The sequence below is a fragment of the Melozone crissalis genome, unplaced genomic scaffold, assembly GCF_028551555.1.
Source record: "Melozone crissalis strain CALT ecotype California unplaced genomic scaffold, PUWL_Pcris_2 ptg000081l_1, whole genome shotgun sequence".
In the NCBI taxonomy this organism is placed as follows: domain Eukaryota; kingdom Metazoa; phylum Chordata; class Aves; order Passeriformes; family Passerellidae; genus Melozone; species Melozone crissalis.
Window position 1 is genome coordinate 15,347,674 of NW_026535858.1, and position 13,609 is coordinate 15,361,282.

A 13,609-nucleotide genomic window follows, 5' to 3' on the forward strand; every position below is an offset into this window, starting at 1 on the left:
GACTGTAATATACTGTTTACACATAATACTGCATTGAGTGTGTACTTACTGTTTCAAGAAGTATTTCACCTCACCCAATTCAGAATTTTTTCTTTTTTAAATTACCACCATTACCACAATACGATGTGAAGAGTGAAAAATAGAAAATCTGACCTCTCTGCACACCTAATGCAGATTAACCATCTGCACTACTTTAAAAAGTCTATCTTCTTCTCACTTTCTTGTTTTCACACATGGAAACAAAGCTGCAGATTGGAAATGTCAGCATCATCCCAGATTGTCCAAATCCAAACCACATTTTGAGTGACAGTAAAATAAAAAAATCAAAACAAATTTTCAGCAAGCACTGAGCACAACTCAAACACCATTCTGGTGTAATTCATTACAAAGAAAAAGCATTGGTGCTCCTGTAACCTAACATTGGTACAACACCTATTATAACAAGGATATACCTTGATTTCCCAACATTCATTTTTATATCAGCATGTTTATATTCAAAATTTTAATCCTGGAAGCCATCTGCTCTCACTTTTAGTTGTTGCACATACACAGTTCCAGGTATTGCAGGTCTTCAAGATTTTCTCCTTGAAATGAAAACGTCTTCAAGAAATTACCATGGCTTCTCCCTTAGTCTTTAAGAATGATCATACTTCACTTATGATTCCTTCCAGAAAGTAGTTTGCTTTTATTTCATCCTCCTTTGTCTCTCACACATTTTCAAGTTAAGCCCAAAAGGAACCAATGGCACCAACAAAACAATGTAGTAGTGCTCAAGTGTGCAAGGTGCCCTTTTACCCTGACAAGACAACTTGTGAACTGCTGGCAACTCCAAGACACCAAAACCAACATGCAGCTCAAAGATGGGTACAATAATGGGATTCAGGTGAGGAAACACTTCCACAGGAAATACTGATATGGATCACAGTAAGGTCAAGGACAATTTCTGTGAAGAAACTCCTAGGAGTGAGAATAGATGTCCAGTTTGATGAAATTCAAACAGAAGGCACAGCATTTGAATTACTTGCACACCACTTGTAATCCAATACAGGCCTAAGGTATGACCCAAATTTGCCCAATGGAAGCTTTCTGCAAAATAACAGCTCCACCTTCCTTCCTTCCTGTGCTTTCTTCAGCTGAGTCAGCTGGCACCTTATGAATTTCTCTGCAAATTCCACACAAAACACTGAAACTTGAGGATAGTATTCTATATAAAACACGTGTTAGGAACTAAGAAGCTGAAGTCTTTCCCATCAGTCAGAACAGCAAAAGATTGGTTCTTTTCTAGGCCCTTGTTCCTAGAACATGGCTAAGTATGTTTCCAAGTATCTTCTGGCAAGTATTTTATTACTAGTTCTTTACTACAACAAGTATAAACTCTTTAATTCCTGCTCCATTCTAAATTCTTTTCAATTGAGATTCTGGATGATTCAACCCCCCAGGCTCCTTTCAGGCTGTCCACTAGAGCCAGTCCACTCCAATGTGGGTATTTGGTTTCTTTTAAACCAAAGGCAAAGAAGACAACTCAAAGCAACACTTCAGAATTTCTTGACCCTACTTTTTGTTTGGGTCCACAAAAGTACACCACCAGTTTGCAGCAACAGAGCTCCAGTACTTCTCTAATTATTTCCAACATCACTATAAAGATAAGGAATAAACTCTCATCTCCCTATCCTCCTTTCCTCAACAGGACAATAATTTGTAAGCAACCATGCACCAAAGTTTCTCCATCCAACCTCCTGTTAATAAGCAAGCCCTGCAGAAGACTGGGCAGTCCTTTAAACATTTTTTTTTTTTAAGTAAGCACCTTCTACAAAAGACTTGCAGAACATTGCAGGGCTCTGCAGTGGGTGTAAAACTGATGTGCTTGGCTCCTGAAAGGTGTTTTGCAACCTTTGAAAACACATACAAGACAAAAGGCAGCAGCACTGAAATACTGTTTCCATGCTCAAAAGATTTTCTGAAGCTTTTGATTAAAGCTTTTCACTTTTCTTTAGATCTCGAGGAAAAACTTAGAGTTTACTTTGCAATTCACAAAATAGGGAAGAGTTAAACTGTCTTAACAACCATCATAACATATTAATTCAGTTACTGAGTAAGTTATAAATCAACTTGTACTACACTTCCTCCACATATCCATGCTGTTATTTAAGTAACATGCAGTTTCAGGCAAACAGGGCAGCCCAGATTTCAGCAGTCTTGTGCTTTTGACAAGTATTTAAAACACTTTTGATTTGATTGCCAGTTAAATTTGTGTAAATGTTGGGAAGTTACTAATACCAGTCAAGCACAGCTTTTGCCTGCAAATGCAACATGCAGCCTAAGGAACTGCAGTGTTTGGACAAAGCTCTCATGGAAAAGCTCTCAGCATCCATGTTTGGGAAATAGTGATTTCGTATTTTTATGCAGTTCTGTGTATTATTCAACAAACAAAATTCAGATCATGTAAAGTGAATGAGAAAAGATGATGCAAGTGTAAGCTAGCACCCACTCCCTCTCCACATTGGTATTCAATATACAGCCAGCAGGTATAAAAATACAAGGCTGCATTGTTCTTACTGAGTTAAGTATCTTCAAATACAGAAATATTTTCTGGACTATTTCCAAAGCCTATCCAGGAAAAAAGCACCAGATCAATCACCTCAGAAATCATGCTTTACAAATGAGCATTTTAACCAAGCCAGAGTAATTTCACAATAGGTTGAAATTTCTTCTTTAATTAAAATTGAATATCAGACTAATAAAGCATTTTGAGGATGTGATTTCTGTGCAGACAGAAGATACCCAGTCATGCACATAAAGTACCTTCTTGTTTTAGAGCCCAAATAAAAGCCTGAGGGCAGACATGGCACCTTTCTGTAGAGGCTGCCCTTTTAATTCAAATAATTTGGTTAAACACTGAGATGAATGGTAGTTGAACATAGGAAAACAGGAGATTATCATCCCAGAACATCTGCTTGGATTACTGACTTTGGGTGTATGTAATAATTTGCAGCCCAAGTGGAGAAAGGCCTGGATGGGGGGAGGGAGTGCATTTGTGTTCTTTCCTCTGCCCCAGTGAGATCAGCCTTTTAATATTTTTGGCATTGTAAACTTCCCAGATTTAGTCTTGCAGTTATTCTCCATGCAAAGCAAAGCCAGACCCCCTACCTGCATTTTTTTTTTCCCAGAGCTTGGTATCATCAACTTTTGGTATTCAGGACACAGTTTTTCTGCCATCTTCACAACTGGCTACAGTGTTTTGGTCAATTCTACATGGATGATTAAAGTTTGGAAAAAAATAGCTTACAGAAATCATCTCTATGCACACAGTTCATAATCTCAGAAATAACTACTGCACACAGTAACTCAGGGCCACACACAAGCAACCTAAAATTCACTACAATTCCTCTATTCACTTCCTAGATTATTCAGATAATTAGCACTTAACATGGTGTAAGTAAAGGCCTAGTAAACAGGAACACAAAATACCATAATTGATAGATATCTGGACTTGGCCATAAATCCAGGGAACAAAAATACAGAAACCATGGAAGAAGCACCATCTTAATTCAGCCCAGGAAATATTCTGGAATTTGAAGACACAACAACAGCCTGAACTGGCTTGACACTAAAACAGATTACTGCAGTCCCTACTTATTACTTAGATATTGAAACAATCATGTATATCTCTCTTTCTTGAGTTCTGCTTTTTAAATTTAGTTTTACATTCATTTATTTCTAAACTCAAACAGCACAGGATATGGATGCTGACACCATACCTATTTAAACTCTAAATATCAACTTCAAGTCTCAAGTGATCTGAAAGACTGGCTCTTTACCCAGCAGCTCCAGCTGTGAGTGGAAATGTTTGCTGCCAGGTTTTACACCCCTACATTCCAGGACTTGCAGGTACCACCTGCATCTCAAAATGTCCACCTTGAGACATGTGATGCAACTTTCAGAAACTGTAATATCCCTAACCTGCATTAAGAGTGAATTTAATTTTACTCACACAATTAGTAAAACTTGAAAAGTAATTAAGAATTGCAAAGGGACATCCCATTGTTTGTTTTGGCCTACAGAAAAAAAAAGGGAAATTACATTTAGAAATTACACTTAACAAGCCTGCAATAACAACTTTGGAGTTAATACTAATTTTGGGGTTCCTCTCCAAAAAATGGGAAGATGTTGAAGTGGAAGTGACAGAGGAGGCAGGCAGTGAGAGGAGAGATAAACATTATTAAGAATCCAGATTATCTAAACAGTGAAGGAAGGTCAAGAAATTTTTGTTCAGTTAAATCCACAAGGGAATTAAGCCTTCCAACAAACTGGCTGGTTATCAGAAAGTGAGATGAAAGGTGTTCTACTGACCTACTACAACTTAAAATACACCAAATAGGACACACAGGGTGACAAGTAGCAGCCTCAACATAAATGCCACAATATTTAAGTAGCATGGAGTATCTAAAGCAATAAAAGCAACATGAAGTCAGAAGTTAGGCTGGCCCCTGCTTTACTGTTTTACCACAGTAGTGAATATCTATTGCACAGGGAGTAATTAACAACTCTGGAAGATTGGATTAGTAGACATGAGATGAAGAGACATTCCACAAACACTTTATGCAGTGGAATTTGATTAAAACACCCCACCAATAATATATCACTTTAACTTATGCATACCACAGAATAAAATTTCATTACCCTATGACTGCACACTAAGTAGTTAGATGATTCTTTCACCTGCATTCTACTCCAGAGGTATTTTTCATTGAATAAAGGGGCCCCAGTCCTGAGCTGCAGGAGAGGTGCAACACACAGCACTGCTGTAGCAGGAAAGAGGACTTGTGTCCATGTCCTCAGTCTGAAGCTGATCCCCAGTGTAAAAACCTAGTTATTCCTTTTTTTACTGCAAATGAATGGGAGACTTTCTGTACAGCACAAGAAGGGGCACCTCTGGCAAACCTGAGAAGCAATGGACCTTGAAATGACAAATGACTCCCAGCAGTCAACAACAGATTGAAAAGAGCTAACTAATTTTTTTATACTGAGAGCCTAGAACCCTAGGAACAAACATATTTGATTTCCTGCCCCTAGAGTTGATTAAATTGACTCTCAGTTTTCACTTTATAAAACAGAGCCTTTGACAATTGATTCCTCTTTCTTTGGTTGGCTTTTTTTGTTTTGTTTTGGGTTTTTTTGTAGGTAAAACAATATACAAAGCAATACTCTTGCTAAAGCAGAAGGTTTGAAAGCCTTCTGTAATTTGAAACTTCAGTTACACTTAACGCTTTCCCAATTACTCTCTATCGGAAATTCTAGTTTAATACAGTTTTTCAAATTAAACTTCAGCTCATAATGATGAATTTCTCATCTTCAAAGACAAAAGACCTAAAACTTTGGGATGCTGTAAGCAACCAAATAACACAACAATGCTTTTGTTAAAATATTTAACACAGTATTCTGATGTTTCTACCTGAATTTTTTGATGTAACAGCTACTTTCTGAAATTACTAATTTGGCAGTTTGCCCTGGAGTCACTCCAAGCTAATTTTGATACGAAAAATGTGAATTCACAGCTTTGAAACACAAGAGAATGTTGTGTTAACTATTTCCACAGCTCAATGTAGAATACTGAAACTTCCAGTCAAACAATTAAATGACATTTTCCTCACTGTAACACGTTTACATAACCTAAAAATTACTATCATGAATATTAGTAGCACCTTAAACGTGTATGCCATACACTTGTTCTTTAAAGGATCTAACTACATTTATGTTGATCTCAGGAAAAACAAAAGTTATTTTGCTTCACAGATGCAGCTGAAAGAGTGGGAAGTGGTGTTAAGACTTATTCTTGATCGGGGTTTATGGGGTCCTTCTACTTTCTATACCCAGTCAACCAAGAAGCAACATGAAATTTCACCAGAATCAATTTCCAATAGTTTCTAAGCTTGATGATGGTGGTGATTATGATCATTCTTTTAAAAAGCCACAACTAAGTACCTGTCATATATTAACCCATGAACACCATATTCTCTCAACTTCTTCCTGTTATCCGGGTCGTTTGTATCATCACCCCACGTAAAAATAACCAGGCCTTTGGATATGGCCCGTTTAATAAATGATGGATTCCTCAGAAGGTCTTCAGAATGCACACTAATTCCCTGAAATACAAAAGACTTCAATTAAAAATCCATGGCTTTGAAACACATCAGCTTTTTTAATCTTTTAACACAGGCAGCTCCTTACTGTGTCATCCATAATAATAAAACATATTTAACACAATTAGAGTGCTTTTTTAAAACACTGTATTAAAAAACATTTCAGACAATGGACATTTTTTTGACAGTTGCCCAACATTAGTGTACTACTTTTGTGAGGCTAGCCATAATTTAAAGCATTAGTGCCAAAAATGATAGATTTAAAACAAGCAGTAATACTTCAGTTTGATTTTAACTTGTCAGCTTACCAGCAAGTTTTCAAACTGTGCAAAGTTAATGGCAATTGAAGTTGTGCGAGATCTGAGGTCCATGAGCTCAGGATAGAGTTTAGATTCCCCTTGGGTGAGAAACAGCACAGGATACTTGTTCTGCTTATGTCGGATCCTGTCAGGAAAAAAGTCCACAAGTAGCACATGAGAAAAACACAAGTGAAAGAACAAAGATTTGATCTCACTGTTTCAAGGGGAATTCCTCTCTTTCCTGCACATCCTTCTAGTTCCTAGCTGGTGCAAGGAGATGGTCCCACAGCTTAGCATCAAACTGGGCTGACAAACTGCTCCAATGAGTCCTTTTGCCACTACTGGAGATTAACACACATGTTAAGGGAAGCTAGACTTGATGTTGAACTCAGCCTTACATCCTCAGTATGTTTATATATAATCCCCTAAGGCCATTTAATTCTGTGATTTTCTTCTTAAATGCACAGATTCATGATGATCATGAAGATCCACGACAGGAATTTCTAAATATGGTTAATACACAGCCTCTAGCCTTGCTAATGCATTTTTCAAGCTGAATACTGTAACAAGAGTATTTGTTCCTAAGTTAGGCTTGCACACCCCTCAAGTATGACTGGAAGAGACTTTGGGATACCAGAAGAAACCCTGACATTTTTGTTGAGCTAAGAAAGAGTGAAGCATCCAGAAAGGCACTTGACAAAAATATGTACTATGACTTTGTTCATCTATTTTTATTTTTCAGGCTCATTCCAGATAGCAAAATGGTCTCATTTCAGTTCCCAACTACTTTGGCACCCAAATTTTATGTCTAAGGAAAACACCTGTTACTTATTTCCTGTTGTGTATTTTAAAATACAAAGTAAATTTTACCAAATAAAAATAAATTTCAAAACCAAAGTACATTATTTCTCTCTTCTAAACTTACATTGTACAAATATCTGCATGAAAAGAAGAAAACACAATTCTTCTTCGTCCAGCATTCATCAAAACAGTTTTCAGAATAATATCTAGAAAAAGGTTCATATCAAAGTAAGTTGACAAGTTGCCATCCCATTGTCCATCCTGGAAAAAGAAAGCACAAGTTTGAGTCACTTAAATGAATGCTTACTAAAATTATTTTAACTAGCAATGGTCTCTCAGTCAACCTGAGCAAAGTGAGAACTCAGCTGGCCAGTTTGAATGCAGCATCAATCCTTCAGTCTGCTCAGTGCTGGCTCCAGCTCTCCAGGACTGACAGCCTGAGAGGGGCAGCTGAATTCTCACAGCAGTAAAATTCACTGAAAAATCCCCTGTCTCCCCATCCAAGGAATACATTCCTAGGAAGCCTATTACAGCTACAAAAACACAAAGAAATTCCCTGAAGACCAGTAATTATTGCAGCTACTCTCTGCTGTTATTACTAGCATACTGATTTCCACCAACCACTGTCCTCAGCTTCCTTCCCCCACTCCAGGCTTCCAATCCCAGCCTTTATACCCATTTCCCTCTGGACTGAGTGCTGCACAATCCAGCTGAGTTTGCAGCCCTGCTGACTGGAAGGAAGCAGCTGCTTGCATTACTGCACCATGCTGTAGCTGCTCCTGCACAGGGCCAGGAGAGGTTGAATTTCTTGGCACTTTCCTGTCTGCCCTGTTGTGATCTGTTGACTTTAAAAAGAATCTCCTACCAAAAGCAGTCTAAACTCAATCTTATGAATTTTATTATTTTAAGAATAAGACTGTTCATGTGTTGGAGTGGTGCTACTATACTCCCAGTTTAAAAATAATGCAGTATTTTTTTTTAAAGGCCCAAACTCCCACAAAAATTATGCCTCTGCAGCTCATAAATTGTCACATCAAATTACAAGCTTTAGCCATAAGAATGTCAAACACTCAAAGTAAATCACATGTATGTTTACTTACCCTTTGTTGGGAGATCCATTTTATTTCTATGTCGAACCCAACATCGTTAGGAACAGACTCCAGGACCTGAAAAAAATTTTACTAAGAAGAGACCCAACAGCAAAGGAGTACAACAAAGCACTGGGAAGGTAATTGTTGGGAGAATTCATTGGATTTTAATGCTAATGGTGTCTAACAGTAGAATTTAAAACCCTAGGTTTTTAACATTTTGTACAACACACGTATACACCCTTTTCTACTCCAGTTTAAACTTAATGAATACATAAAGGTGGATACAATCTTAAGGACAAGATTTTGACAAGGTACAAATGTGAGTCAATTCACCTTAACACATGTAAGAAATGCCCCATTTGTACTCCTAAAGAAAAAACATTTTTTCTTTCTCCAGGAAGTTCCTGTAAATGCAAAATGCATCTTCAGTACAAAATCCAGGAGCTTGCCATTACCATGATAACAAAAGTTCTTTCATGTAAAGAATTATTTGCAAGGTGATTTCAAAAGGTAGAGCTAACACAAACCAGTCCTAAATGGAAACACACTGGAAATTCACTCAACATTTCTCAGTGTCTGGCTCTGAGAGATGGCCAAGACACTGTGAGGAACTGCCAAAGGGCAGGTGTGGTTTCTCTCAAAATTAGAAACTATCAATGCATTAACAGGCAATGCCCACATGTTAACCAGCTGTAAAACTGAGTGCACTCTGAGCTACACAGCTTGGGCTCATGAACTCAGAAGCTTGAAATATACATAGACTGTTACTTGTGAGCACTGAAAACCCTCCAGTGTCCAACAATAAAACCCCTGTTCTCAGTTCCAGCATTGATACCAGAGGCCTAAAACCAAAAATCAATACCCCCTTTGCTATGTGTGCAAAGCTGAAAGTAAAACACAGGTTTTCATGTTCCCAAATCATCTTGCTCCATATTCACCACTTACTCTTTGCAGAGAAGGAAATGGCTGCATCTCAAAAGCAGAGTTCTCTTCATCGCTAAAAGATGCTGTAAAGAAAGATGAAATATTGAATTAAAACAAACAGAAGCATAATCCCAGTAATGCCAGCAAGAAAAAACTGGCTCAAAATCATAAGGCCTTTAGGAGTGAACAATGAAACCAGGTCTCCCTTTTGATTACCTACACCTTTTCCTCTAATACTGACATACTCCCATTGGTGTTGGCAATTCCTGGTTTGGAATTTAAACCCTTGCCATAATACATACATACATACATATATATATATATCTCAGAATGGCTTCTCTTATCCCTCACCACTTCACTCAGTGAATTATATCCACAATAAGCCTTGGCTATCAAAGCTTATTTGTTGAATTTTTTTGAATTTTATCTTTTCTTATACAGGTAGGATGTGTGAGATAATTTGCTGTCCATACAAAAGGCATAATTAAGGCCAAAAATTTACAGCACTGATAAGACATCCTACAGCAGTTACCAAAGTTCTTGTCAGCAAGTCTGAAGAGCTGAAGGTACAGCTGGAGAAGCATAAGATGGAAACATCAGTGGCAATTTTGTTATGATTATTCAGAAATATATATTGATCCATATATTTGCCTTCTAGCCTTCTGTCCCTGCCTCCCAAGGGAGTAATTTCTGTTCAGATATTTCTTTCCCAGTAAAGAACTCTACAGCATGCACAAAATTAACTATTTAAGCATTTAGAAATGTTCAGGACAAATGTGATTACAACAAGCAGCTGCAACCACAGAATTTATATCATTACATGGCAATAAATCAATCCCAACACTCTTCCAAACTAGTACATACCATTGTGATCTTTTACTTTCAGGGCCGTCACGTGAGCCAGCTGAAGAGCATAAGAGCAGTATTAACACTCTACCCACATCTTCCTACATGTAAAATGTAACTAATTTTGCTTGCAAATAATTTTACAATTTAAAAGTCTACTACAGATATAATTTGTAAAAGAATAAAAGACAAATTGTACACATCACAATTTTCTTTCAAACTTTTTTTTAACTATTTTGAGGAAAGCTCAAAACCAAACTGAAAACATGCTCACTGAAAATTCAGGAATCATGTTAAGGGTAAACCCATACAAACTACAATTCAACATCAAGATGTGAAGAAGTCTGAACATTAATCTCTCCCCTGTGTTTCAATCCTGCTGATCTGTTTTATATTACAGTCACACACACTGAGCTAGAATCAGGCCAGACACAGCCAACTCCCTTGCTCCATTCAAATTCTCTCTTCACAAAAAGGAGCAGACCAAGTAATTTTAAGTAAAAAGAATCATATGGTTCTTGGGTCAGCCAGATGGTTCCCTTGACTGAGGGCAGGTATCTCAGCAGGGTCTTCAGTAGCCCACTCATCCCTTTTTTATCTAGACAAGGCCCTTCTGTTTGGAAGGTAGAGCAGTTCAACACAGTCCCTTTATCATTCAAAAATTAGATACCATATTTCTAAAGCACAAAAGTAATGACATTTATGCAAGTTATAAAAACATTGCAAAAGTATTTTTCTTGGAATTACCTAATCGTTCTGTTTGCACAATTTTTAAAACTGTACTCTCCAGAACTATCTGTACTTACTCCCAAAACCTCCAAGCTCCATAAAATTCTACACACAGCATATTGTAGTAGCCAAGCAAACAATACCTTTAATAACTGCAGCTGATCAAATGTGAGTTCTTTGACTGCAATCTCAAACAGTTCCAAAGGCTCTGTATCCAGTTTCTTTGAAGAGAAACAACACATAATTAAGCATCACTGAAAGCAACCAAAAAGCCTACACACCCTTCATGAAGTAGCCATAAAGGCAATTAATGCTTCCTATTTTATTGATAAAGATACAAGTGATATCTTATTCATAAGATGATCAGTTTTCACAAGACAACACAGGCACTTAAAAGCATAAAACAATCTGAAAGAAACCCAGTGTTTTGTCTTCATGCAAGTCAGAGGCTTTAAAGTTCTTTCCCCCCCAAAACAGTAGCATAATTATTCTGTAAAAACTTGATTGGTTAATGTATTCAGGAAAGATCTTTACAAGTAAAGAAATGCAGTAAGAAATATTCCAAGGCAGTTCACTTTACTGCTGTTTACCCGATGTCTCAGAAACTAATAAAATATATAAATGTCCTGGGATAAAATTCACACACACAGACCACTCCCAAAATAAAGATCTGGTGTCAAAAAAATTCTGTCCATTTCTCACTTCCCCTCTTCACTAAGAAATTTTTACTGAGAAAGACAATATTGAGTGAAGATACATTGAATATTCATTCCCCTCAGTCAAAGTTCTATTTCTACACTGTTCTAAACCAAGCTTCTTAAAAAGTGCAATACTGCAGTGAGTGTGGGAGTTTGAGCCACAAGACCCAGTGCCAAGAACACAGAGCAGTGTGCTCTGCAATCTCTCTCTGGATTCACTGCCAGAACTAGGAGGGAAGATAAGCAGAACAGGACAGAATGCATACATTAATGCCTCAGTATAAGAGAGCCCCATAGGCACCACAGAATAGAGCAGAGCTGTCTGCTTTTTTTCTTCCAAATCTTAAGTCAGAAAGAAGCCAAACAGTAACTACAATGTCAGCTTGAAGAGTGCCAAACCATGCATCTGAAATGCTGTTGCTACAACATCAAAAGGAAAAAATTCAACTTCCCTGATCTATGCAGTAAGTAATGCTGCATATTTATTGCCATTCTATCCCTCGAGAGCCCAGAATTATTTCTGTGAGAGCTTAATATTTTACATTTCTAGAATGGGCATATCTACACATAAAATACCGCTATTATCTTCTTTACCTTTTTCATGGCCATGCAACACGTGAGATCGTGGTATACTATAGGCACATGATCTTTAGAAAGATGTACATCAAATTCCACAAATGCTGCTCCCTGCAGAAAATTGAAAATCACACAGAACAAAACAAAAGTCCATTAACTACTTATGCACAAGGACAACAGAACTGCATGCAAGTACTGTCAAGTATTCAAGGTCCTGGATATCAGGCAGAAGTTGAATACACCTGGCTGTTGCCAGTTAAATCATGCTCAGCAATGGATTATTAAAGATGAAAAAATATGTGGAAAATTATCCTAATTACCATAATATTGACATATAAATAAATAAATAAATCTTGCTTAATCTTGTAAAACCCTCTAATAAGGTTCAAGTCTTGTGAACCTGATTACAGAGAAAGATCAAGACAATATTTTTAGACACAAATGTTTAAACACAGATAACTTTGAGGCATCTTCCTCCCTCCTCCCCATCACCACACCAAGAGACAAGTGATGGCTCCATATTGCCAAGGCTTTAGGGAGATATTCCATATAGGAACAAACTTCTGGAGTCTCTAGTGAGTAACACAGCAGCAGTGTGTTATATCTGTGCAAGAGGAGAAATAGCTGCATCCAGCATTTTCCTGCCCTTTTCAGCTGTAAATGTTTTCTGTTAGGCTTTAAAAAAGGAAAAAAGATCCAAAAGCTGGAAGTACAGTCTTCCAGAAAAGAGGGAGGCCCAGAAAGAAAAAGACAGTAACAGGTTTGGGGTTTTTTACATATATTGACTGCTTGCAAGTCATTCCTTTGAAGGCCTCCAAGAATACCATTCATCAAATTATCACCCTGACACCCACTTTTTCAATCAGCACAGAGAGAAAATAGGACATGGGTTTTTTTCAGCCCTTTTCTCAGCTTTGGTGGCTTTCAGCCTTTTCAATCTGCAAATAGATGAAAGCAATTCTCTAGTGATGCTGCTGATGACTCCACAGCAAATTTCTGCCTCAATGCATATTTCTTGTGAGTATTTTAAAAGCCTGTCTATAAACCTGTGGTGTCCACTCAGGGATTAAGAACTACTGTTCAAAACAGTCATTTAGCAGCTACAGCTTTGTTCAGTGATCAAGATTATTGGAAGGAATAGAAGTGACCATCTCCATCACAAAATTTAGGCATGTGGAGCTATTATCTCCCAAACTGGAACTTCTGTCTTAGGATTTCAAGTCTTCACTGCAGCAAGCACCAAAACAAGGACTGGTTTATTCTACCAGCTCAGCTCCCAAGTCACATTTTCAGAGAGCAAGTTTCAGTACACAGCAGTCCCTGAGCAAGACCTTTGCCACGTGGGAGGATGCTGACAGACTCCAGCAGTGCCAAAATTTCATTCACTTGTTCAAACTGTCTATAGAGGGTTGAGACTAAAATTCTCCCTGTATTAGAATACCAGCAGAATACACTAAATGGAAATTTTTATTTTTTTAAGGGACTTGAGAAGAGTCTAACCTACT

At 37.6% G+C, this 13,609-nt stretch overlaps 1 protein-coding gene across 4 annotated transcripts in view; it reads right to left on the reverse strand.

The window, feature by feature from the left end:
• Window positions 1–13,609, reverse strand: part of GPCPD1 (glycerophosphocholine phosphodiesterase 1) — a 42,553-nt gene that overhangs the window by 1,960 nt on the left and 26,984 nt on the right. For 3 of the 4 annotated variants that reach the window (XM_054290165.1, XM_054290167.1, XM_054290166.1), the window contains exons 12-19: window positions 12,123–12,215; window positions 10,974–11,051; window positions 10,120–10,159; window positions 9,277–9,338; window positions 8,341–8,406; window positions 7,365–7,501; window positions 6,449–6,584; window positions 5,983–6,143 (exon numbers count right to left, since the gene is read on the reverse strand). In XM_054290165.1, coding sequence (XP_054146140.1) covers window positions 5,983–6,143; window positions 6,449–6,584; window positions 7,365–7,501; window positions 8,341–8,406; window positions 9,277–9,338; window positions 10,120–10,159; window positions 10,974–11,051; window positions 12,123–12,215 — 773 coding nt within the window. Of the gene's footprint in view, window positions 1–3,147; window positions 3,249–5,982; window positions 6,144–6,448; window positions 6,585–7,364; window positions 7,502–8,340; window positions 8,407–9,276; window positions 9,339–10,119; window positions 10,160–10,973; window positions 11,052–12,122; window positions 12,216–13,609 lie in introns of all 4 variants that reach the window. The other variant, XM_054290169.1, reaches the window with a different exon arrangement.